The sequence below is a fragment of the Bos grunniens genome, chromosome 14, assembly GCF_055505025.1.
Source record: "Bos grunniens cultivar Pamir isolate PY7600 chromosome 14, Bosgru_T2T1.0, whole genome shotgun sequence".
NCBI classification, from domain to species: Eukaryota; Metazoa; Chordata; class Mammalia; order Artiodactyla; family Bovidae; genus Bos; species Bos grunniens.
In genome coordinates, this window is record NC_141178.1 from 26,994,115 (window position 1) to 27,021,269 (window position 27,155).

Below are 27,155 nucleotides of genomic sequence, written 5' to 3' on the forward strand. Positions count from 1 at the left end.
AAGCAATTAACTGCTATCAGGACTTCACTCAGGATTCAGGGTGTTGACAAGAAGTGGCATTTTTTTCCCTGGAAGATCTTGAACATTTAGATCAAGTACAGCTAAGAACAACACACTCAGGATTCAGGGTATTGACAAGAAAGTGGCATTTTTTCCCCTGGAAGATCTTGATCATTTAGATTAAGTACAGCTAAGAACAACAACAAAAAAATAGATATTGAAAAAGTAATTTTGTGTCTACATTTGAGAAGAGGTCAACCATACCACTTCTGCACTGGACTCTGTTCCCTATTCAAGAACATAGCTCTTCCGATTGTCTTCTTTCTCCGTCTGGATCATAGCATTTCCCCTCTCCATGAGGACTGTTCCCTAAGCAAACGAAGATGCTGTAATGTCTCTCGTCTCTTAAAAAAAATTGATTCTTCATCCCCCTCTGATAGCCCTTGTGCTTTTCTATTCCTTTTCCCAGAAAAACTCTCAAAAGATATGCTTATAACCTTATCCATTTTTTCCATCTTCCCTTGAACCCACTCCAAATAGGCTTGCCTAATAAATGAAAGTTTTTATTTGCATAAATAAATAATGCTTTTCTCCAGAAATACTTATTTCCTCTTACTCAGGCTTTTCTGTCTTGTAGTTGGTCTCCAAGTTTACAAAAATAGTCTAAGAGGGTTGTTTTAACTGTGTATATTTTGTCTTTGCTCTTTCACTTCCTTGAGTCCTGATCTGTAAAATCAGTTAGTACTTTTTACTAGGCGTTATAGTAATAACTTATCAGAAGTGGATAAATAAAATGTGGTATATACATAGGATGGAATTATTCAGCAATAAAAGAAATGAAGTACTGATACATGCCACAACACGGATGAACCTTAAAAAACATTGTGCTAAATGGAAGACACCAGTCAGACACAAAAGACTACATGATCCCAGTTATATGAGATGTTCAAATAGGCAAATCTATGAAAATATAAAGTATATTAGTGCCTGGGAAGGATGGGGGAAGGTAGAGAGTGACTGTTAATAGGTATAGAGTTTCTTTTTGGGATGATAAAAATGTCCTAAAATTAGATTGTGATAATGGTTGCAAAACCCTTGAACTGTACACTTTAAGTGGGTGAACTTAATTGTGTGTAAATTATATCCTATTAAGCAACGTACAATTTAATGTCATCAGTCACAAGTCCAGTTGGTAACCTGTTCCTCTGATATGTTGTATCAAGAACGGCAGTTAACCTCTGTGGCCTTCCTCTAAAAACTCCATAACTTCACTTCAACCATGAGGAAAACATCATCCAAATTCAAGCTGAAGGATATTCTATAAAATGCCTCACCAGTAATACTCCTCAAAACTATCAAGAACATCAAACGAAGGAAAGTTAGAGAAATGGTCACAGCCCAGAGGAACCTGAGGAGACATAATGACTAAATATAATGTTATATCCTGCATGGGATCCTGGAACAGAAAAAAGGGCATGAAATCTGTATAAAGTATGGAGTTAGCTAATTCTGTGTAAGAATTGTCATTAATTGTGACAAAGAAGTAAATGCACCAGACTAGTGTAAGGTCTTAGTAATAGTGGAACTTTGATGTCGAGTATTTGGACACTGTGACTTTTTCTATAAATCTAGCACTGTTTTCTTAAAGGCAAGATACAAATGTTAGCTAATAGCTTTAGAACTTATAGTAAGAGTCATATTACTAGTACTAGAGATGGTAGTTAGGAAAACAAGTTTCTTCAGCAGTCTAGAATAGAGAACCTAGTTAGCCTCTGGCTTTTCACAGGCAGCACATATATGCAGTTAAGCTTGAATGCATTCAAGGAGCTGTACTCTCAACCTTGACAATCAGATAGACACCTATCCAGTTCACATCTTTGTTTAAAAAAATTTTAAAGGAAGAAAAGAAATGCCTGAATAAAGTTTTTATCTAGAGATGTTATAAAGATAACAAAATGAGGTTTTGAGGATTGAGTTAAAACTTCCTTGTGAGAACAATATGCCACTTATTCCATATAATTAAATATTGAAAGAGTAAAACATCTGTTGGGCTAATGGGGCAGGTTTCATGCATGTGTGCTTAGTAGCTCAGTCATGTCTGACTCTTTGTGACCCCATGGACTGTAGCCCGCCAGGTTCCTCTACCCATAGGATTCTCCAGGCAAGAATACTAGAATGGGTAGTCTTTCCCTTCTCCAGGGAATCTTCCTGACCCAGGGATCAAACCCCTGTCTCCAGCATTGTCAGACAGATTCTTTACTATCTGAGCCACCAGGGAAGCCCAAAATATCTATAGCCAGGGCTTGATTTTAAAGTTTCAAGCTGGTCCACATGAAAAAAACAGCCGTTCACCATGTGGCCAAGGACAGAGGCCTGCCCAGTTTAGACCCTCCTGTTCCTACCCTCCTCTCCTCAACCGCCTCTGTAGGCAGCTTCCCAAGCTAAACACTATGTTTTACTTAACTGATTCTTATGACCTCTTTTCCTGGTCCTCAATATACTCTGCAAAAATGGCTGCCTGTTTCTTCATTGACTTCTTAGCTCCATGAAGCTGATGTTTTTAGGACTCAACACTGCATCTCCTTTGGCAGCTGTCCTAACAGAGGGTATACCAAGTACCCCACAGAAAATGATGGCTTTTGTAGTGGTTTCCACAAGCTTCCTAGAGAAAGAGGTCACTCCACTTCCTTCCATGGTCTGCAGTTGAAACTTGCACACTAAATTACTTCTGGTCCTCATGCCATGCCTCACTATCTCATGCCTCCAGCTTGTCACACACACCCAATCTCTGCAGTAACACTTGTCCTGTCTCTCTTTACCTTCAGATTTTGTCTTAACTATCACTGACATCAAACCCTTACTCACCAATCCTCAACCTCAAATCCAGATCAAGGGCTGTCACAGAACCAAAACTTTCCTCTCTCTTAGCATTGATAGCATTATATCAGATCGTAAAATAAATGAAGCCACTGGCAATGTGTCTCTGGATTACTGTCAAATCCTTAAGAGCCAGAAGATTAGCTGGTACCTGTAGGAATGCAAATGAATCTCCTGAAATAAATGGATAAATAAATTCCTTCCCAATCAAAAATATATGATAAGATCATTTCCCCCTGAAAACTGTTTCATGCTATTTCTCAAAGACCAGTAGGTCCTGGGGAAGAGGCTTCTATAAAGAAGTAATCTTCTAACTCATTGCATATCCCATGCACTTCCCCAGCAAAATGTCAGGGCTTAAAAACAATGGTCTACTACAATATTGTAAAGTAATCAGCCTCCAATTAAAATAAATAAATTAATTAAAAAATAAAATAACACACACACAAACAATGGCCCAAAGATATTTTCAAATTTGCATTTTTGTCACTTATTTAGAATCACAACAGAAGTAAAACCAACAGCGAAATTAATTGGGTATGAAAGACAGTCTCCAGGACATTTCCTTTCTAGGTGTTTGCTCCTATATTAAGAAACTGTTAAAATCCAAGCTAGGGCTACACTAAACACTTGTGAACATTTTAGAAAGTGATTAAATGCAACTAGAGATATTTGGAATTGACTAAAATAGTTCTGAGTGAAATAAAATGTATTCTCTATCAGCCCACTGGGGACATTTTTTCCTCTGGGTCAGTCATAGAAACATCATTGTATTTGTTGCATTCCACTCACCTTAAAATTTTTAAAAATATATTTCAAACAAAAAGTTGAAATGTATTAAGGATTCATTTTACTAATTAACTAATCTCTATTTAAAAGGGATTTTTAATGTTAAAAAAATTAAGTGTTTATAAAAATTCTCTACCAATACTTTGGAGTGTTAAAACACAGAAAAGGATCATGTTTACATGTTTTGAAATACTTATTTCTATATCTGAATTTATTCAGCATTTATTGAGGGCTATCTTATGTCACACGTGTGCGTGTGTCTGTGCACTCAGTCGTGTCTGACTATTTGCGATCCCATGGACCGTAGCCCACCAGGCTCTTCTGTCCTTGGGATTTCCCAGGCAAAAATATTGGAGTATTCTTGGAGTATTCTGGAGTTGTCATTTCCTTCTCCAGTGGATCTTCCTGACCCAGGGATTGAACCCACATCTGCTGGCATCTCCTGCTTTGCAGGTGGATTCTTTACCTACTGAGCCACCTAAGAAGCCCTCTCTTATGTCACATACTGAATTAAATCCCCAAAGAAGGAGAAATGAACAAACTTTACTCATGTCCTGAAGAAAGTTCACCGTCTATTGGACAGGTGGTCAAATACAACTCACTGAAATAAGAAGTGTGGGGAGTGATGCCAGAGTATACATGGGGAACACACGGCAGAGGTGCCAACCTAAAATCTGACTGCTTTCCTCTAAGATGATGGAAGTTGCTCCCGCACTCACATTAAGTCAAAACATGTAGGAAGATATTAAATGCGGATTTAGTGTTTTACCCGAAAATTTTGTAGGGAAAAAATGAACAGATAAAATTCAGTCTTAAAGTTCAGAAATTTAGCAGCAATAAGTTAGTTGGAATTATACTTAGAAGTAGTTGAATGTTTTTGGCACCATATGGGGATAACATAGTAGAAATCTCATTAATGAAAATGAGTCTCACAGTGAGAGAAAACTATAAAGAAAAGAGCATGGGCTTTGGCTTAAGCAGACTTAGCTTGAATCATGGCTGTCCTTTTCTAGCTATGTGTCTTTAGACAATCACATAGACTCTCTAAACCTCAATTTCTTCAGATGCAAAATACTAGCTTACACATTAATAAGCATTAAATAAGATCATGTTTACATATCTTTATGAGAGACCGTTATAAAGACTCAAATGTAATGCTGGCATTCCAACTGTAAATTAAGCCAGGGGCTCAAATATAGGATGCTCAGTCCTTGGCAAGGAGTGGAAGGATGTTGGCAAGTGTGAAGCAGTGGCCTGATGTCAGAGAACCTGAAGTACCAGGCAGTGGACAAAGCAGAGATGTGAGTGATGACGATGATGACAAAGATGATAATTACTATGGTTCCTTCCAAAGCTCAGAATATTTATCACTGAATTAAGCTTTTAATTTCCTAGGATCAATTAAAGTATTTCCTCCTAATCTTCAATGTCATCTTAAGAAAAAGCAGGCTTCCACTAACCTCTTGTCTGAATAGATCCTCCTTATCTCTGAAAGAAGGCAGGATCTCTGGAATGTTTTACTTGGTATCATATTAGTCAATGGGAATATCACTTTCTACTGAACAACTTCTGTGCCCCAGTAAGCCAAATATAAAATGTAATTATCCTACCAGCACCGAGTCGGTAGAACAGTGAACAGTGATCACCCAGGGCATGAGGTAGAGCAGGAGGGCTTGGGGGACATTCTTCAAGGGCAGAGAGAGCTTCAAGAAAGTGATCAAATGGCCCTGGAAGCCATGGAGTAACTTGAGACTGGGTGGATAGATAGCACTTAGGTACCGTTGCGGAGAAGTTGTAGGAGCTATTAAAAAAAAAAGATATTAGTGGTTCAAAAAGCTACAAAGGCTATGCATGTCTCTAAGTGGGCTTCCCTGGTGGTTCAGATGGTGAAGAATCTGCCTGCAATGCAGGAAACCTGGGTTCGATCCCTGGGTTGGGAAGATCCCTTGGAGAAGGGAACGGCTACCCACTCTAGTACACTGGCCTGTAGAATTCCATGGACAGAGGAGCCTGACAGGCTACAGTCAATGGGGTCACACAGAGTCAGATAAAAATTAGAAGTTCTACAGCAAAGGGTATTTGGAAAGCTCAGAAAGAAGACAACTGCTATAGAATAACAGCAAGAGTACAGCATTACCCCCACAATGCAGGATTTGTAGTAGTGCCTGGGGTGGACAAGATATGGTTAAAGGGTAAGACATAGCCCCAGAATCAGAAAGAGTACTAGTGGGGAAAAGGAAGGCATTCTAACAGAGAAGAGTAAGATGGATTTTGTCATCAGTATTAAGTACAAGGAGCTGAATTTATAGTGGATACTAATAACAGAGTAGATGTCTAGCTGTGGAATCCTTATTTCTACACAGTGGGATCTCTCTTGATGCCAGAACAAGCTAGAGGCTGGCAGTGGGGGCTTCAGAAAAGCAGCTGAGAGGTTAAAGGAGGAAGCATCAGTCCCTCCTATTTTAAGTATTTTCAAGTTCAGAATATCTAGAAAGTCTGGGCTGAGGAAGCTGAACTTTTTCAAACACTGCAAGGGACTAAAGATAACTGAAAACTGATTTTAAAATATGTAAAGTGTTGCTCTTGAAGAAAAGGTGAGTAAAGATGGGATTGGATCCAAGGTCTCCTAATGCTTACTGCAGACACTTCTCATGCCTTGAGTCATATTCTTAGACTGGGATTTCAGCCGTGACTCCATGGCTATCGGGGGTGGTCCCTGCTCGCAGAGAACATTGCACTTTATCCATGGTCCTCTGACTGTCTCTCGGTCTTCTCTACCTCAAGGTTCTCTTTAAAGCCCCCAGAAGTTTCCAGGCAGGAGAATCCTGGAGGTACAGGGCAATTTAAATAAGGCACCTCTCAACAAAGGGCAGTTGGTGAATAAATGCCTCCCAAGCTGGACAAATAATCCAAATATATCACTTGACCCAAAATTTTCCACAGTGGGAGCTGTCAAAAATACACCTTATTTTGGCTTTTCCTCCTCTGTCACTCTGTCCTCTGTGCCTTTAATCCTGCTCCCTGGGTTCATCTCCCAAATAAACTGCCCTCACCCAAGTCCTTGCCTTGGGACTAAAGTTTGGATGAGGGCAGAGAGGGAGTCGTCTTATTTTCATACTTTGGTCCTGTTTTGTTTTAATTTGTATTTGCACTGCATTTCTGTTTCTCCATAGGTCACCAAGATGCTGGCAGTGGTTGTCATCCTGTTTGCCCTTTTATGGATGCCCTACAGAACCCTTGTGGTTGTCAACTCATTTCTCTCCAGCCCTTTCCAAGAAAATTGGTTCTTGCTCTTTTGCAGAATTTGCATTTATCTCAACAGTGCCATCAACCCAGTGATTTACAATCTCATGTCCCAGAAATTTCGTGCGGCCTTCAGAAAGCTCTGCAACTGTAAGCAGAAGCCAGTGGAGAAACCGGCTAACTACAGCGTGGCCCTAAGTTACAGCGTCATCAAGGAGTCCGACCGTTTCAGCACAGAGCTGGATGACGTCACCGTCACTGACACTTACTTGTCTGCCACAAAGGTGTCTTTTGATGACACCTGCTTGGCTTCTGAAATAACCTTCAACCAAAGTTGATTGATAGAGTAGAGAAAATGGATGATAAAGAAAATGAGAATCTGTGCAGTTATCAACCCAAGAGAGGAAACAGCCAATACGCGTATGTGACGACAGAGCAGACAAATTCTTTGCCGATGCTCTAATAAATCCTGGCCCAAGGTACTCTATCCCGTGAGAATGATTCTGTTTCATTCTCATATCAAAAAATATACATCATAAAAAAAATTGAGCAGATCTGTGAAAGATCCAGATGGTGGAAACTTGCCATTTAGTGGCGTTTCACTGTATATTCTGGGGCTGTGAATTTTAGATAAAATCAAGGCATCGATTTACCTATTCAGTATAACTTTATCAAATGTATTTTATCACCCCCTCCAGATTATTTATACATTTGAGAATTTGGCAACATAAAAAATTTTAATGTTTTCATTTAGCATTTCATTTTAATAATGTACAGTGCTGTCTTCATGAATATCTGAAACTACAGTGAAATATAGAAAAAAACATTTTATTTGTTGAGTAAAAGTGAGATTTCAGACAAATATATTCACTGCTTGAAAAATGTCATAATGCCTATAAAATTCTGAGTTGATTTTTTTATATTTTACAAAGTAGATGGTCATCATTCAGCTTTAGTATAAATAACCAAAACCTCAACATAACCAAAATTACTAATTGAGAATACATATATATTTGATATTTAAATAAGTCCGGTTCTATACTCTTCAAGCCTTCAAAATGATGGGTAAGACAGGAGAAATAACTAGATTAAATAACTGTGAAGATACAGACACATAATCAATATTGAAAAGTATAACCAAGACAAGTGCAAGGTTTTACTTTTTCCTCTGAAACTTTTAAGGAAGAAAATCCTATTTTTGACCATTCCCATGTATAAACTACTGAGCCATGTCAAGCAAATCCTTCTAGCTGAATCTAGCTTAAAAGTCTGAAACATTCTCAAAAGCTCAGTTGCTATGCTAAGTGACCAAAGACTGACTTTTACACTTCCAGATGAAGACCCCACTGAGCATAGTAGTCACTGGATTTTAACTTGTCTGCAAGTGTCTTTCCTGCTTGTCTTTTGTGGGTTCTTCTTTTCTTTCTTTTCCCAAATGCTTGTGATTGTGATGCTTTGTTTACAGATTCTAAATCAAAGCAATGAAAAATTTTGTCAGCTTTATGTTCAATAGAGCTAAAATTGATTTCATCTCACTGTTAATATGTCTTCACAGTTACAACTTAGGCCTGCTCTTCTATTCCGTGATTATTAGAGAGATGTAAATATGAATCTCTCAGGTCCTGCTTTAATCCCTTTCGGTTGACTCATCTACTAAGATCTGGCTAATCAGTATCTCCCAGTGTCAAAATGGCCCTCAGTGTTGATTCAGGAATAGCTGAATTTTAATGATTGGGTTGAAAAGTACTGGGCACTTTTAAGTGCCCGCAAAGAATGGCATTTTCCCTCTCCAGGGTATATCCCTACCTTGTGACTTTTTTCTGAAACCTATTGCTAATGAGCATTACCCACACAAATACCTTGTTTTGAGGAATATGTGACTCAGTTTTGGAAACTTCAGCTTTTAAATGCCACTTCATGGAGACTCTGCCATCTAAAACCTCAACCCCGAATATGCTTTGGTGAAAATTGGCCTCATCTACTCCATGAAAACATTCTTATCCTGTCACTGTGGCAGTAAAAAAATGCAAGCAAACATTTATAGAAAATGCCCTAAAAATCTATATGCATGACACGAAGAAATCTATTTTAACTGACTTTTCATCCTGGATTAAAGACTGAATTTGGAATCGTATAGATAGAGCACTAGAGTGACCCAACCCCACATCACACATGCATGTGTGTGGGTGCATACGAACACATGCTTGTAGTTCCATAAGTTACTTAACACAGGGGGTTGTAACATGCTAGGCTTTTTTGATAACAGGAAAGAACTACTGTCTTTGAACATCTACTACGTCTCAGGCATGCTAGTAGATATTTAATCAACATTGTCTTCATCACAGTCTCACTACAGCTGTGATTTTCTTATGATAAGACCAGGGATCAGGGATTAATTGCCTAAACTGTGTAAATGTTAGGGAGAGAAAATGACGAAATGTCTTTTTTTTTCTTTTCCTTTTTTTTCAAGCTAGCATGATGATTAACATTCTTGTGACCTGATGGCATAAGTAATAAAAATATATATCTACTTTGCAGAATGATAATAATTAGATGTTGAAAAATATTATGATTAGTTTTATATGTTAGTCACAGAATATAATATACTCTTCCTATCTTTGGAACCCTAATATATGGGCTCAGTTTTTGTTTTAATGCTTAAAAAGTTATTTGCTAATAATCTGTTAGTTTTAGACCACATGGGAAATTCAAAAGAACACAGTTCATAGTGTTTCAATTCTAAAGCAAATGCCATTATGAAAAACACAGTTCATAGTGTTTCTACTCTAAAACAAATGCCATTATGAAGTTAAATGTTCCCATGCAATATCCAATAGATATTTGGGTTTACACAGCATCAGGCTAACTTTTTCGGAGAAGGCAATGGCACCCCACTCCAGTACTCTTGCCTGGAAAATCCCATGGACAGGGGAGCCTGGTAGGCTGCAGTCCACGGGGTCACTAAGAGTCGGACACAACTGAGCATCTTCACTTTCACTTTTCACTTTCATGCATTGGAGAAGGAAATGGCAACCCACTCCAGTGTTCTTGCCTGGAGAATCCCAGGGACAGGGGAGCCTGGTGGGCTGCCATCTATGGGGTCGCACAGAGTTGGACACGACTGAAGCGACTTAGCAGCAGCAGTAGCAGCAGCAATCTAACTTTTTAAGGTATTCTTTATTACACTGTACTAAATCAAAAATATTGCCTTAAATAACCAAAAGTTAACAAACGATCAAATGAAAAATAAAAAGCTACATTAAAAATTGATGGAGTGAAGTAATGTTATTAAGGCCTCACCTAATAAAATTCCTTGAGTTATTTTATTACTTCTGATACCATTAATTGCTGAGTGTCTTTGGTTAGATCTTGCACCTAAGGTAATTAAGTAAAGGGCACAAATGATTAATAAAACAAGCAGACATAAATTTCCACTTCAGACTTCTCCATCAGTATTATATTTCTAGAACTTCTCTCCAACATAAATATTCTAAATGATGAAGAGAAATGAGAAAAGTGTAAACTCTACAATTATTCTTAAACAACCCAAATGCATAAAACAATGTAACTTGACAATAAAGCAAAACAAATGGCTGCTTTGAGCTAAACAATTAGTTGAATCAAAGGAAACTACAGTCATAAAACAAGTGTAACTCAATACTAAATGGATACTTGAATTGTTTCATTTTTATAATGAAATGACAATGAAGACATAGTAATGCCGAATCCACACGGTTTTCAACTACTCAAAGAATCAGAGTTACATCACCGTTGTTATTGTTGTTCAGTGTCTGTCATGTCTGGCTGTTTGTGACCCCAGGGACTGTAGCATACCAGGCTCCTCTGTCCACTATCTCCCGGAGTTTTGCTCAAATGCATGTCCATTGAGTCAGTAATGCTATCTAATTGTCTCATCCTCTGCTGCCCTCTTCTCCGCCTGCCTTCAGTCTTTCCCAGCATCAGGGTCTTTTCCAATGAGTCAGTTCTTTGAATCAGGTAGCCAAAGTATTGGAGCTTCAGCTTTAGCATCAGTCCTTCCAATGAATATTCAGGATTGATATCCTTACGGATTGACTGGTTGGATCTCCTTGCAGTCCAAGGATCTCTCAAGAGTCTTCTCCAACACCACAGTTCAAAAGCATCAGTTCTTCAGCACTCAGCCTTCTTTATGGTCCAACTCTCACATCTGTACATGACTACTGGAAAAACCATAGCTTTGACTAGAGGGACCTTCATCAGCAAAGTGATGTCTCTGCTTTTTTGATATACTGTCTGGGTTTGTCATAGCTTTCTTTCCAAGGAGCAAGTGTCTTTTAATTTCATGGCTGCAGTCACTGTTCATAGAATTTTGGAGACCAAGAAAATAAAATCTGTCACTGCTTTCACTTTTTCTCCTATTGGCCATGAGGAGATGGGACCAGATGCCATGATCTTAGGTTTTTTGATTTTGAGTTTCAAGCCAACTTTTTCACTCTCCTCTTTCACTCTCATCAAGAGGCTCTTTAGTGTCTCTTCTCTTTCTGCCATTAGAGTAGTATCATCTGCATATATGAAATTGTTGATATTTCTCCCAGCAATCTTGATTCCAGCCTGGGATTCATCCAGCCTGGCATTTCAAATGATGTACTCTGCATAGAAGTTAAATATAAGGGTGACAATATACAGCCTTGATGTACTCCTTTCACAATTTTGAACCAGTCCATTGTCCGGTTCTAACTGACGTGCATACAGGTTTCTCAAGAGGCAGATAAGATGCTCAGATATTCCCATCTCTTGAAGAATTTTCCACAGTTTTTTTGTGATCCACATAGTCAAAGGCTTTAGCTTAGTCAGTGAAGCAGAAGTAGTTGTTTCTCTGAAACTCCATTGCTTTCTCCATGATCCAACAAATGTTGAGAGTTTGATCTCTGGTTCCTATGCCTTTTCAAAACCCAGCTTTTATATTTGGAAGTTCTCAGTTCACAGAAGTCTAGCGTGAAGGATTTTGAAGATAACCTTGCTAGCGAGTAAAATGAGCACAATTATGCTGTATTTTAAACATTCGTTGGCATTACCCTTCTTTGGGATTTGAATGAAAGCTGACCTTTTCCAGTCCTGTGGCCACTGCTGAGTTTTCCAAATTTTCTGACATATTGACTGTAGCACTCTAACAGCATCAACTTTTAGGATTTTAAATAGATCTGCTGGAACTCTGTCACCTCCACTAGTTTTGGTCATAGTAATGCTTCCTAAAGCCCACTTAACCTCACTCTCCAGGATGTCTGGCTCTAGGTGAATGACCACACCATCATGGCTATTCAGGTCATTAAGACCTTTTTTGTATACTTCTGTGTATTCTTGCCACTTCTTCTTAATGTCTTCTGCTTCTGTTAGGTCCTTACCATTTCTGTCCTTTTGTGTCCATCCTTAAATGAAATGTTCCCATGATATCTCCAATATTCTTGAAGAGATCTCTAGTCTTTCCCATTCTAATTTTTCCTCTATTTCTTTGCATTGTTCATTTAAGAAGGCTTTCTTATCTCTCCTTGCTATTCTCTAGAACTCTGCACTCAGTTGGATATATCTTTCCCTTTCTTCCTTGCCTTTCACTTTTCTTCTTTCCTCAGCCATTTATAAAGTCTCTTCAGACAACTACATTTCCTTCTTGAATTTCTTTTTCTCAGGAATGGTTTTGGCTACTGCCTCTTGCACAGTGTTATTAAGCTCTTGTCCATAGTTCTTCAGACACTCTGTCTACCAGATCTAATCCTTTGAATCTATGCATCACCTCCACTGTATAATTGTAAGAGGTTTGATTTAGGTCGTACCTGAATGGCCTAGTAGTTTTTCTTTCTTCAACTTAAGCCTGAATTTTGCAGTATGGACCTTATGATTTGAGCCATAGTCAGCTCCTAGTCTTGTTTTTGCTGACTGTATAGACCTTCTCCATCTGTGGATACAAAGAACATAATCAGTCTGATTTCAGTATTGACCATCTGGTGATGTCCATATGTAGAGTCATCCCTTGGGTTGTTGGAAGACGGTGTTTGCTATGACCAGTGTGTTCTCTTGACAAAACTCTGTTCACCTTTGTTCTGCTTCATTTTGCACTCCAAATCCAAATTTGCCTGTTATTAGGATTATATCTTGACTTCCTACTTTTGTATTCCAATCCCCTAAGATGAAAAGGACATCTTTTTTTGTTGTTCATCATAGAAGGGGTTGTAGGTCTTCATGGAACCGTTCAACTTCAGCTTCTTTCATCAGTGGTTGGGGCATAGAGTTGGATTACTGTGATGTTGAATGATTTGCCTTGTAAATGAACTGAAATAACTCTGTCATTTTTGAGATTGCACCCAAGCACTGCATTTCAGACTCTTTTGTTGACTATGAGGGCTACTCCCTTTCTTCTAAGGGATTCTTGCCCACAGTTGTAGCTATAATGGTCATCTGAAGTAAATCTGTCCATTCATATCCGTTTAGTTCAATGACTCCTAAGTTGTCAGGGTTCAGTCTTACCATTTCCTGCCTGACCACACCCAATTGACCTTGATTCATGGACCTCACATTCCAGGTTCCTATGCAATATTGTTCTTTACAGCACCAGACCCATCCACAACTAAGCATCGTTTCTGCTTTGGCCCAGCCATTTCATTCTTTCTGGAGCTTTTTGTATTAATAATTGGCCTCTGCTCATTCCCAGTAGCACCTTGGACACCTGATCATGTGGCAGGAGGTGGGCGCTCATCTTCAAGTATCATATCTTTCTGTCTTTTCATAGTGTCATGTGGTTGTCATGGCAAGAATACTGGAGTGAGTTGCCATTTCCTCCTCCAATGGATCATGTTTTGTCAGAGCTCTTCACTCTGACTCATCCATCTTGGGTGGCCCTGCGTGGCATGGCTCATAGTTTCATTGAGCTACACATGGCTCTTTGCCACAACAAGGCTGTGGTCCATGAAGAGATACATCACTCTAAACTGTGTTAAATATATAGACATGAAAGAAGGGGGAAGAGATTAATTTTTGGAGGAAAAAAAGAAATTTTAAATAGTTTGCCCATGGCTCTATGAATTCTGTAAATAATATATTCAACATTATTTACATCTCTCAACTGCAACTCACAAAAGAGTTGGAATGTTTTTTCATGGACTAAGAGAACTGGGTGTAAGTTATGGAGTCACCACAGACAATCAGTCCATCCAGGTTCTAAGAACATTTATTTCTAGCATTTGAATTACTTGTTCTCCTTGGAAGAAGCAGAGGATGAACATCTTTAGCAATTTGTTTTCTGTTTATCTGTAGTTGTCCATAGTAAATGACCATCAGAACCAAGATTTGGCCAAGTGTGTTTTTAGTGTAATACACATGAAGAAGTCTTACTGTATTCTGTAGTAATAGATACATTCTTCTCTCCTTCTCCACCTCCCACATCAAACTCTTCTCCTTCCACAAATAATGGTTTTCCTCAGAGCAGTCAGTTATATCTGACTTCATTGAAGCCTAAACCTGGACATGAACTGTCTTAAGTAAAAGTGTATCAAAGATATATATTCAAATCTTTCAAATATATGTATGTATATATAAATATATATCTTATTGCTCTGAATACTTCTGTTTCATAAAGTCATGTTCAAACTGTGGAAAAACAGATGCTTCTAAATTTTCTATTTAAGTTATGTCCTCAGTTTCATGGTGGGGAGTCATGTACAGAGTTGAGCTGTTTGATATAGATTTTTCCCTCACAGATTAAAGTAGAGGTAAGGCATTTCAGGGCTTCATTGAGAAACAAATAAAAGAAAACTCCACATGTGATGAACTGCCACAGAAATTTAAGAAAATAAAAGGCTTTTCCCATTTCTAAGAATTTCACAACCCAATGAGGAAACTATATTGACTTCCATGACAAAGCAATATGATATTATCTCAAGATGAAACAGTTTGGCAATATTTAGACTATGAATTAGAGACATCAGAAGTGTTTTAAAGAAGCAATTAGGATCATTTAGGTTGTGATTCTATTTTATGAACTATAACTGGAAGTATTGATTAATGTAGTTCTTAACTTCATTGATCACAAGGGGGAAAAGTTTAGATATGGCCCTGTAATATTTTTGTTTTTATGTTTGGTCTATAATCTCAAATTATTCAGCAGAAAAGTTCATTTACAAGAATGCCCATTGGGGAATAGTTTTGTTATGGAGATGATTAGAACCAAATGGACTATTCTAATATAAACTAAATCATATGGTTCTGATTTTAATATTCAAGCAATCTCTTTGAAAAGAGTTGCCAAGAATGTTTGTAGACAATGTTTTCAGACCTGTTTACATTCTTCTACACCGAGCACATTTATGGCAAATTCAATATGAGGTGACTGATTTATATTTTAGAAATTACGTCTGGAAAAATTAAAAATCTGGATGAGATGGTTCACTTGGAACAACACATTGTGAGAGCTGTCAAATCTGGATCCTGCAAGAAAACAAAAACAGTTTTATGGCCAATAAACTGCAAATCCACGGCAAAATCACCTGTATATCCTTGTGGAGGAGCATCTGTGTCAAGTCCATACTACACATTCTCAACTGATATAATGGAAATAGGAGCACTTAGAAAATTATACAAGTTAAATGAATGGGATAAGCAATTCAGTTGGCTAAAGCTCCTGCAACCTACTTGAGCCCTGAAGCCACACCCATGCACGATTATTTCATTCCTCACAGAACAATGGCCTTGGTTCTTGTCCATGTGGCTATTCTCTGACTTGCAAAAAAGAGCAGATGAACCTTCTCAAGAATGTTATGGACTGATATTGATAAAGATGGAGACTCTCCAGAAAAGAATATAGCGTGGCAGTAGAGTAAGCTTTCATTTAACCACAGTTCTTAATTCAGAAGCTAGTAAGAACATCTGTATTCCTGAGATGACCCAAAATGCCCTAATAAGGAGGCTAAATGTTTATTCCTTAGCCAAGAATAAGAAACTACTCCCACTTTCATATACATAAGAATTATCTGAAAGCTTATCTTAAAATGTGCTTTATTTGACCTTGCCCCCAAATTCTTATTTATTAGGTAATTTTGGAGCCTGTGGTCCTCTGACCACACCTGAAAACATTAATAATAAAATACACTTTATAAAAAGAAAGCCATTGAGTCATGTCCCCAATGGAGATCTTCAAGGCTCTTATTTATCATAATTCTTAAAAAACAAACTATGTGAAAAACTCTTCGAGAATACATCTATCATTGTTGTATTCCACGAATCATCTAAACTTGGATAATGTCCCGAAGTGTTAAATGTAGGAATGAACCAATGAATTCCAAGCTATGAAATACATTTTAAAATTTTCTGCTGATGTCCAATTTGCCTCTAGATTTGTTTACACAATAAAAGAACTAGTTCTATCTGGTTTTTATTTTTTAAACAGCTCTTGGGGCTTCCCAGGTGATGCCAGCGGTAAAGAATCTGCCTGTAATGCAGGAGATACAAGAGAAATGTGTTCAATCCCTGGGTCAGTAAGATTCCCTGGAGTAGGAAATGGCAAACCAGTATTCTGGCCTGGAAAATCCTATGGACAGAGAAGCCTGGTGTGCTATAGTCCATGGGGTCACAAAGAGCGGGACATGACTGAGCACCCAGGCCATGCATCCATCGCCCAGCTCAGTGAAAGGTACTACATTAAGTGTGCTACATGAGAGTTGAACAATTTCTTACATGTGCATAGTGCTTGGCAATTTCAATGGCACTTCCACATCCTAATTTAATAATTTAAGACTGATACATTGCCTCTGCCCTCAAGAAGATTACAGTCTAGTGATAACATATTAACATGGAAATGTAAGAAATACAGAATAAATATTTGGAAGCCAAATTGTGTGATTTCAGATTACAAACAGTTGAATTCTTCAGAGGAAAAGTGGCATCTTTGGCACTTGGAGTCATTAAGGAGGACTGTGCAGAGAACACAGGACTTCTTTCAAGGATATGTTTGATTTAGGCAGTTAAAGGAAAGACAGTTCATGGGAGAGAAATAAGATAAATGAGCCCAGGAAGATACAAATAACTTTTAGAGTAACGCTCTGGATATTAAGGATATGCATCCGAAGTCCATTTCATGGGAGATTAAAGTGGCAGGCTGTCTTTTAATATTTGCCACCACCAATAAAGCTCCAAGGAAAGGAAAAGTAAAGGAAGTCAAGGACCTACATGTGCTTATATTTGAGGAAATATTCACCTATACACTAGAATATAGAGTTAAAACACATATAGGTCAGCTTTTTTTATTATGTATAGAAGCTATATTACACTATTTGCCTTGTAAGCATTGTAATTCTAAAAGTATTCTTATAAGTCTTAATTTTTGAAGTGAAAAATATGTGTATATATATGTATATACATATATATCTTTGTTTCTAATCTATATCATATCATCACCATCCGTTTTTTAATATTTATACCTGGTACATTATTCAGGGGTCCTTAACAACTCTGGATTTATCCAATTATGCCAACCATAGACATCAGAGCTAGCTCAGGGACCTAGACCCTTCATGAACTTAAGCTTCAAGATTAAACCTGTATTGACAAGCGTGTAGTGATCAGCTTCAGATTTCTTGTGACTTTGTGGACTTGCATGTTGCTTTTGATGTTCTCCTGAATGTGTTGGCCTCCTCCTATCAGTTTTAGAATGTTGTATGCTGACTCATTTCATCACCCGGGAATTAATTTCTGTGTCCTTGTGGGACAAAGATTCTTCTTTAAGAAAGTACAGCATTGTGTGCTCTGCTGTGAGAAACTGTGTCTGTTCCAATCTGTGTATCGTGAGCAATAAAGCATCAAACTGAAAGAACCGGCTCTTTAGTTTTCTTTGTCTTTCAAATATTTCATTTTGGTGCAATTTGACTCCTAACCACCTGCTCAGAAAAACATTAGTGGCACTCAGCATGTACCAGTGTGGTTTTATGAGATGATTGTAACACAGAGATGGATGTTTTCCATTTCAATAGTAAGTTTAATGTATATTGGAGAAAATGTGACTAGCTCATCAGATTTACAATGGCAATTGACTTGATGTCGATACTGTGCTTAGTCACTCAGTTGTGTCCTACCATTTGTGATCCCATGGACTATAGCCCACCAGGCTCCTGTGTCCATGGGGATTCTCCAGGCAAGAATGCTGGAGGGGGTTGCCATGCCCTCCTCCAGGGGATCTTCCCAACCCAGGGTTGATATTAGATAAGACAAAAAACCATGCGGTTTAAACAAGTGGCTAAGATGTGGCCAACACTGAACTAATTGATTCAGATGTCTGTCCCCTTTTGAACAATAGCAAAATAAACTCAGATACGTGTGTACATAATTGCAAAGCAAATTGCTCCATTACCTTTGTTGATCCAAGTGATGGCCAACTTTACCTGGAAGAGGCAGGGCAAAAATACAGACTGTAAAGTTCAACTCTTGTAGACGTGGATTTGGATCATTCCTGGGGCCACTGCTCTAGCAAACAGACTCCATTTGATAAAGATTATCTTGCCATGTACAAGAAAATGCTTCTTAAGGAAATCTCAAGCTTTGCTTTAATGACTTAAACCTTTCACACTTGGAGAATATGAGAAAAATAAAAAATACCACTTGAAACACTGAACATTGAGCGAACAAGAGTAGGTTCTTTGAATCATCTTTATTCAAGAGTAAAACAACCTTGCCACCACTACCCCTATCTACCTTCCAAAACTTTTGTTCTTATGAGATGCAGCACCTTCAGCAATGTAAATTTTCCTCAATCCCCCCAGGTAAATAGTTTAGTGGGATTTTACCAAATAGCATAGTCCTCTTTCCCAAATCTCCTAAAAATGCTGTGAAAATCAATGAAGACACATTTTTGCTCACCATGGTCAAGTGTAGTGACTAGCACACTAACTGGCACAAAATGGACCTTCCGAAAGTACCTGTTAATGGATGTGAATAAATATGTTTATTGAATAATTAAATTTAATGGACAGAAAGCATTTTATACCACAGAGAATAACCTCTAAGAGTATAGACTGCAAGTTGACTGTAAGTCTTAGACCTCTTCAGTCTATCGCGCTTAAGAGGATACCACGTTCTACAATCTCCAATTTTGACACAACACAAAACAAGTAGAAAAGTCCTTCTCATCAGATGTTAGAAAAAGACATTGAGTGCAAATATGCTGAAACAATGGAAATGAAGCAAAAAAGAATGATCTTATCTGCCAGTAATGTGACATTAACTCAAAGAGCCCTAAGGCAAGAGTACAGCATCTCAGTTTCCAAACAAATTGAATCTGGTGTCCCAAATAGGCATTTGTGTCTAAAATAGAAGCAAATGTATTCTGGATTTTCCTGGGCTTCACCAGTCAAAGGATACAAATGAAGTCACTGTAACATTAGTACATAATTTCCCTGGCCGATCAACTGTCCTAACACCAATGCCTCAGTCTCCCCTACAGTTATTTCTTGCAGACCTGGGAGTGTGTCACTTTGCTCAGGATCTGTCTTGTTTGTCTTCCACTTCAGCCTCTTTACTGACGCAAAACAACGAGATAGCATCTCCTCGCTGATGTGGCTGCCACTTCACATCATGACTATGTAGATGTGCCCAAGGAAACATCTCTTCTGACTTCAAAAGACATAAAGATTTAGAAAGTTGCCAAAAAAAACAAAACAGAAAACCTCCACCTCTTTTCCTGATCTGTAAAAAATTCCCCATCTTTCTCCTAATTTATACCATGTTTTGAAATAGTCCTGGTTCTGTATACTCCTGCTTATGTTCTGTGGGTAGCAATGATTCCTATAAAAATAAGCTCTCAGTATCCACCTGTGAGCATTCTCTCACAGGAAGATCAGATTCAGCCTGGCTGCTGCTGCTGCTGCAGCTGCTAAGTTGCTTCAGTCATGTCCGACTCTGTGCGACCCCATAGATGGCAGCCCACCAGGCTCCCCCGTTCCTGGGATTCTCTAGGCAAGAACACTGGAGTGGGTTACCATTTCCTTCTCCAATGCATGAAAGTGAAAAGTGAAAGTGAAATCGCTCATCTGTGTCCGACTCTGCGTGACCCCATGGACTGCAGCCTACCAGGCTCCTCCATCCATGGGATTTTCCAGGCAAGAGTACTGGAGTGGGGTGCCATTTCCTTCTCCGTTCAGCCTGGAAACAAGGCCAAAAAAACAATCACCATAATCCTTTGCCTCTCCCCACCTCTCCTCTCAGACACTCATCACAAAGCTTTCCACCTCTGATGTCTTTTTGTCCTTTAATATGAATCCACTCATAAATGTAAATAATGAAAGGCATTGACCCACAAGAGTGGAGACTAAATCTCAGTTTCTTGTTGTTGTTTAGTTGCTCAGTCATGTCTGACTCTTTTGCAATCCCGTGGACTATAGCCCACCAGGCTCCTCTGTCCATGGGATTCTCCAGGCCAGAATGCTGGAGTGGGTTGCCAATCCCTTCTCCAGGGTATCTTTCCAACCCAGGGATTGAACTAATGTCTCCTGCATTGCAGGCAAATTCTTTACCACTGAGTCCCCAGGGAAGTCAAATTCCAGTTTAGGGTCCATAATAATTACAGCCATATTGAAAACAGATTAGATTTGAGGAACAAAGTAGATATGCTACTTTATTTCTTCTTTCTGGAACTTTTATGAACAAATGCTGAAGAAGAAAAACTCAAGGGATCCTTAGCTTACTTCAGATCTTAGTTCAATCCTACCCAAACAAGGAACACTAATAGCAGCTTCAGACATGATTGGTCTTGGCTTCATGATCATATCTCAACAGTAGCCTCAAGCATTCGTGGGGCATGAGTGGCGGGCAGAGCCGGAATGAAATGTATTTGTCTGTCATTAGACCGTACATGACTGGAAAGAAAAAAGTCTGCTTAGTTTGACTAACTAACATCCAATACAAGTAGAATTTTTTGAAGTCAAACAGGAGGATCTAGTTCTTAAGATGCTAAAAGCAAGTGTATTAGATGATATTTATTCTACTTCCCAGCTGTTGTTTTGAAAACCTATAGACTCTGCACAGAGATCACAAAGCATTCTACTCAACAAATCTAGACCAGAACTGGATTTGTTCAGTGCGTTTGGAGGGAGGCCACAGGGTACACTCTATTTCCCCACAATCTGTAAACATTAACTGATAGATTCACAAAATTTGGTTTTATGGTGAAAGCCTGTAGCCTTTCTCTTCCCGTGTTTTCGAGACCATCCAATTATTCAGCCCCTTCTTTTGCAGTGATCTCCAGAGAGGGCGCAGTCTAAATCTTCACCTGCAGGTAAATACCAAATAGAACTTTCATTAGCAGATGAAGAATGTAAACCAGAAGCTTAATTTTGGTTTGCACATTCAAATCACACAGCAGCAGCTCATCCAGGCCTCCTGAACCCAGTAAGCCCAGAGTCAAAAAAGCACTCTTTAGATGGAATCCTGGAAGTCAATTTCCCTCTTTGCATATTACTTCTCCGGGAGAAAGTTCCCCAGTGATTAAAGGTCTTGAATTCATGCAGAGTGCCTGTTACACAGATAAACCACACACAGAAAATTGGGAGACACATCGCAGCATCAAGTACTGTAATTAAGCAAATTGCCTTTATGTTTTTCTATGAATATGAATGAATGACTAAATAACTGAGCAGCATGGGCCTCTTAATAACTGCAAGAGCAGAAGCAGGGGAAGCACCTGCGTCTCCAGGAGCTCCAAGGGGAGCTTGAAGGACTACAAGAATCAGAAGTCAATGCATCTCAAAATATAGGAGCCCAGATGCTTGCAAACAGAAGATAAAAATACAAGCAACTTGGAGTTCAGGTGCAGTCGCTGAAACATTAGCCTGGCTCAGAAAGGACATAAAGTAGAAAATCCAGTATCAGGGTTACTAAAATGCCCCTAGGGAAAGAGGGCTCGCTGTGTTCTGAAAGCGGGCATGTAGTCAGGCCACTCAAGATGGCTGCTCTTTTGCTCTATGTCCATCCCCTGACTGACCAGTGCCTGCTTCACCTATACCCTAACCCCTCTCTCCAACTGACCTTCCGAGTACTTGCCCCAGGCCCCAGCTGGTGATCCTTCTCATCAAAGGGGCGGGAAGGGGCGTGCCCCTCTGCTGGTTTCCCTGGTAGCTAATGAGCCCACCTGATGTCAATTTCCCTCCTAACCTGCTATCTCCACGGAGAGAGAAGAAAGCCGCCATGTCCTGCTCAACTTCTGCCGCACACACTGGGGTGTTGCTCCAGGACCTTGCTTCAGACAAGTAAGCGCCCACCGCCCCCACCCCGCTCCATTAAGCCCCTGATGTCTCTAACTGACTCTGGGCTCTTGCTTAAAGTGGGGCAAGTACAGGCCTTGCAGGCCTGCAGGGCGCAGCCCAGTGGTGGGTTCCCCTGGGTTTTCTACTCCCTGGCCTCGGCACTGCTCTTCATCCTTCCCCTAGTGCCTGCCCTACTTGTAATGATTTAAAACCCTCCCGTGGTCACCTCCTTGTGCTTCACAGAGAGCAGAGCTGGTAGAAGCAGTCAGTTCTAAGAAAGGTGAGGAATAAAGCAGAGAGGCATGCGACTGGGCTCCCTGGAGCACCCAGTGCCTAGCTGGCAGAAACAGAAGGTCTTAGTCAAGGGTCTCCTGGGGGAAAGCAAAGAGGAGACATTAAAACTGATGAAGTCAATGTGGGAGGCAAATGGAGCCCAACATCAGGCGGCAAAGAAACAGTCAAGGAAGAGGGACTAGGGTCCATTCCATGGGTAGTGTTTGCCCTGAAAAAGGAACACTTGAAATAAATTTGCCCTGCCAAAAAGGGTAGCTGTTTTGGCTTTTGACCAAGACTTAACACCAGAACCTAAGAGTTTGTGTGGAGGGGCTGATGTTGATACCGTAGTTCAGAAGTTCCTCTGAAACGGGCTCCTTTGGGTATAGTGGTTGTGCATTGGGAAAAACTGATTTCACTAAGAGAACAGTAATTTTGGGGAATTCAAGTGTGGAATCTGGGTGAAGCAGAGTAGGGAAGCGGAGAAGGCAATGGCACCCCACTCCAGTACTCTTGCCTGGAAAATCCCATGGACGGAGAAGCCTCGTAGGCTGCAGTCCATGGGGTCGCTCAGAGTCAGACACGACTGAGCGACTTCCCTTTCACTTTTCACTTGCATGCATTGGAGAAGGAAATGGCAACCCACTCTAGTGTTCTTGCCTGGAGAATCCCAGGGACGGGGGAGCCTGGTGGGCTGCCATCTATGGGGTCGCACAGAGTCGGACATGACTGAAGCAACTTAGCAGCAGCAGAGTAGGGAAGACGTGTACTCAATCCCTTTCATTTCATTATAGGCTGCATTCAGCAAGAGCAATGAGAGGACCAGTTAGTGACTCCACGTCTACTGAGCTCAATGACTGCAGGACTCCAACTGTATACAAAGCACCTGGGACACTGCTTGGCCTCCAGTAAGTACTCAATAAGCAACAGCCCCTTTCCAATTGGGAGCTAATTATTGGTCACAAATGTATATGTAGCTCCTTTACTTAGAAGTGAGAGGGATAGATTTCCATCCACAGTTCTGAACAATATAAGTTTTCTATTGCTCCATGTCCCATTCTCCAGCCATCTCCCTGGAAAAGTAGTCATTTGTGCACATTGTTTATAATTTACATTTAATTATGGAGTGTGACAATTATGTAAATCACTAAATGAGTCAGGTTAACTTTGTTTTGTTTGAGTACACCAGAAAATTCTGAACTCACAGTTTTGTAATTAGCTGTTTGTGTAATATATCTGTTGGTACTGATTCAACTGCCGTAAGAGAAGCCATGACTCATCTGGACTTAAACAATAAGGAACTGTATTATTTCACACAGCACAGAGTACAGCAGTAGATTGCAGGGTGATTTGATTCATGGGCTCAAGCTACGATGCCAGAGACAGATTGTTCTTTCTGCTCTGCTCTAGAGTGTTTGCTTTATCCTAAGGGTTCTTCCTGTTTTGGTCCTAAGATGACTGGCAGCAGCAACTGTAGCCATGTAGTCTCTTGTTCACTTCTAGAAGGAGGGAGAGAGAGAAACCACTGCCCAAGGAAGGAATCTAAGTCTTTCACTTTAGGCTGGTAGAGCCAACTGAAGTCAGAAGTCCACTCCTGCATTAGTAACTGTGGCCAAGAGAGTTCCATGTGATGGTTCTTTGAGACTAATTATTATCCACCCTTGGTACCAGGGATTGTGTCAGTCTCCTGTTAATTGTGCACACTGTGTGGTTCAGGGATAAATACCCGAGCAAAATCAGAATTTGAGCTGGAAGGAGGTAGGGGTGATGAATGGCAGGCAGCCAGCAGCGCTGGGCTTAGGAGGCATGTGGGGAGATTGTTTTTCTGAGGAAGTGGTTGTAGGAAAGAGAGGAGCTAGGGACCAAGAACTGCTTGGGAGTAGCTTATGCACTTAGGAAATTATAGGGAAATCTCTGCATTTTGAGCAACTTGGAAAAGCATCTCTCTAAAAGTCTATGGTAATTTCTGTCATCAGATGCAAGTAGCCCAAAAAAGGAAAATGGTTGTGGTCTGAGTTCACAGATAACTTAATTGATATCATGAGGGTTGGGCCAGAAGTCACACTCCTCCCCAATTCAAAATGCCCCATTGTTCTCACACCTAAATTTCATTCCTTAACTTTTCCTTAATTGTGGGTAAGCTCCTCACAGTGAGGCTTTTCTAGATCACCTCCAGAAAGATCAATTTCCAGTGACTCTTCCCTGTCAGCTAGTCAGATGCAGCTGGACTTACCTGGTCCCGAAACCTTGCAGGTGCACCATGTAGCTTTCCAGCTGGGACCTCACTGTGTGAGCAGCCTCCAGCATCAAAAACAGGTTGAAACCTGAATGACCAAATAGCCTGCATGCATCTAAGTCTAAGCTGTCCTCTGTGGATGATTGAATAAATGATTGTTCAGGCTAAAATCCATTTCCCCGAATGAGAGAATGAATGTGATCTGATTAAAGCAGAGCCTGTTAAACTCCAAAGGCCAGTTTTTTTAAATCAAACTTTGTGATCTAAGGCAATGGTTGGTGTTTATAGATCCTTCAGGTGTCAGCTGTCTGTGTGCAAGCATTATCTCCCGAGATGGCACATTCTCCAAGTTATCGACCCATGCCAGTTGCAGTCAGTGAATTATATACATAATGAAAGCTCATTTATTAAGTAATAATTTGCCGCTGAGCCCTGACAGTGTGCCCTGTGAAAGCTCAAGGCAACCCCCATTCTCAGCTGTGACTTGACTTATGTACAGCCACAGTGAGAAACTTTTTAACCTACAGATCTGCAAACTATTCTGGAATCACACAGAATAAGTGGTAAATTCTTTATCTTTTTTTAAATATAAATTTATTTATTTTAATTGGAGGCTAATTACTTTACAATATTGTAGTGGTTTTGCCATACATTGACATGAATTCACCACGGGTGTAAATGTGTTCCCCATCCTGAACCCCTCTCCCACCTCCCTCCCCATCCCATCCCTCTGGGTCATCGTAGTTCACCAGCCCCGAGCATCCTGTATCATGCATTGAACTGGACTGGTGATCCATTTCACATGTGATAATATACATGTTTCAATGCCATTCTCCCAAATCATCCCACCCTCACCCTTTCCCACAGAGTCCAAAAGACTGTCTATACATCCATGTCTCTTTTGCTGTCTCGCATACAGGGTTATCGTTACCATCTTTCTAAATTCCATATATCTGCGTTAGTATACTGTATTGGTGTTTTTCATTCTAGCTTACTTCACTCTGTATAATAGGCTCCAGTTTCATCCACCTCATTAGAACTGATTCAAATGTATTCTTTTTAATAGCTGAGTAATATTCCATTGTGTATATGTACCAATGCTTTCTTATCCATTTGTCTGCCCATGGACAGGTCGCTTCCATGTCCTGGCTATTGTAAACAGTGCTGCAATGAACACTGGGGTACATGTGTCTCTTTCAATTCTGGTTTCCTTGGTGTGTATGCCCAGCAGTGGGATTGATGGGTCATATGGCAGTTCTATTTCCAGTTTTTTAAGGAATCTCCACACTGTTATCCATAGTAGCTGTACTAGTTTGCATTCCCACCAACAGTGTAAGAGAGTTCCCTTTTCTCCACACCCTCTCCAGCGTTTATTGCTTGTAGACTTTTGGATAGCAGCCATTCTGACTGGCGTGAGATGGTACCTCATTGTGGTTTTGATTTGCATTTCTCTGATAATGAGTGATGTTGAACATCTTTTCATGTGTTTGTTAGTCATCTGTATGTCTTCTTTGGAGAAATGTCTGTTTAGTTCTTTGGCCCATTTTTTGATTGGGCCATTTATTTTTCTGGAATTGAGCTGCAGGAGTTGCTTGTATATTTTTGAGATTAATTCTTTGTCAGTTGCTTCATTTGCTACTATTTTCTCCCATTCTGAAGGCTGTCTTTTCACCTTGCTTATAGTTTCCTTTGTTGTGCAAAAGCTTTTAAGTTCAATTAGGTCCCATTTGTTTATTTTTGGTTTTATTTCCAATATTCTGGGAGGTGGGTCATAGAGGATCCTGCTGTGATGTATGTCAGAGAGTGTTTTGCCTATGTTTTCCTCTAGGAGTTTTATAGTTTCGGTCTTATGTTTAGATCTTTAATCCATTTTGAGTTTATTTTTGTGTATGGTGTTAGAAAGTGTTCTAGTTTCATTCTTTTACAAGTGGTTGACCAGTTTTCCCAGCACCACTTCTTAAAGAGATTGTCTTTTCTCCATTGTGTATTCTTGCCTTTGTCAAAGATAAGGTGTCCATAGGTGCGTGGATTTATCTCTGGGCTTTCTATTTTGTTCCATTGATCTATATTTCTGTCTTTGTGCCAGTACCATACTGTCTTGATGACTGTGGCTTTGTAGTAGAGCCTGACGTCAGGCAGGTTGATTCCTCCTGTTCCATTCTTCTTTCTCAAGATTGCTTTGGCTATTTGAGGTGTTTGTATTTCCATACAAATTGTGAAATTATTTGTTCTAGCTCTGTGAAAAATACCGTTGGTAGCTTGATAGGGATTGCATTGAATCTATAGATTTCTTTGGGTAGTATACTCATTTTCACTATATTGATTCTTCTGATCGATGAACACAGTATATTTCTCCATATATTTGTATCCTCTTTGATTTCTTTCACCAGTATTTTATAGTTTCTATATATAGGTCTTTTGTGTCTTTAGGTAGATATATTCCTAAGTATTTTATTCTTTCCGTTGCAATGGTGAATGGAATT

The 27,155-nt window shown here is 39.6% G+C and overlaps 1 protein-coding gene and 2 long non-coding RNA genes across 5 annotated transcripts in view; 2 read left to right on the plus strand and 1 right to left on the minus strand.

Moving 5' to 3' along the window:
* TRHR (thyrotropin releasing hormone receptor) overlaps positions 1-7,796 on the plus strand; it is a 51,453-nt gene extending 43,657 nt beyond the window's left edge. Inside the window, exon 3 of the mRNA XM_086335342.1 lies at positions 6,840-7,796. Within this exon, the coding sequence (XP_086191468.1) occupies positions 6,840-7,247 (408 nt within the window). The 3' untranslated portion in view covers positions 7,248-7,796. The remainder of the gene's footprint in view (positions 1-6,839) is intronic.
* Positions 7,797-20,492: 12,696 nt separating this feature from the next.
* LOC147359221 (uncharacterized) lies at positions 20,493-21,878 on the minus strand. Its single transcript, XR_015140191.1, has 2 exons — positions 21,602-21,878; positions 20,493-21,190 (listed from the first exon to the last, which is right to left on the minus strand). It is a non-coding gene; the product is annotated as an uncharacterized LOC147359221 (long non-coding RNA).
* A 151-nt stretch (positions 21,879-22,029) lies between these two features.
* The window catches only part of LOC147359222 (uncharacterized), a 99,862-nt gene continuing 94,736 nt past the window's right edge, over positions 22,030-27,155 (plus strand). For 2 of the 3 annotated variants that reach the window (XR_015140190.1, XR_015140188.1), the window contains exons 1-2: positions 22,030-22,166; positions 23,231-23,344. This is a non-coding gene — a long non-coding RNA (uncharacterized LOC147359222). Of the gene's footprint in view, positions 22,167-22,197; positions 22,444-23,230; positions 23,345-27,155 lie in introns of those variants that run through there. The other variant, XR_015140189.1, reaches the window with a different exon arrangement.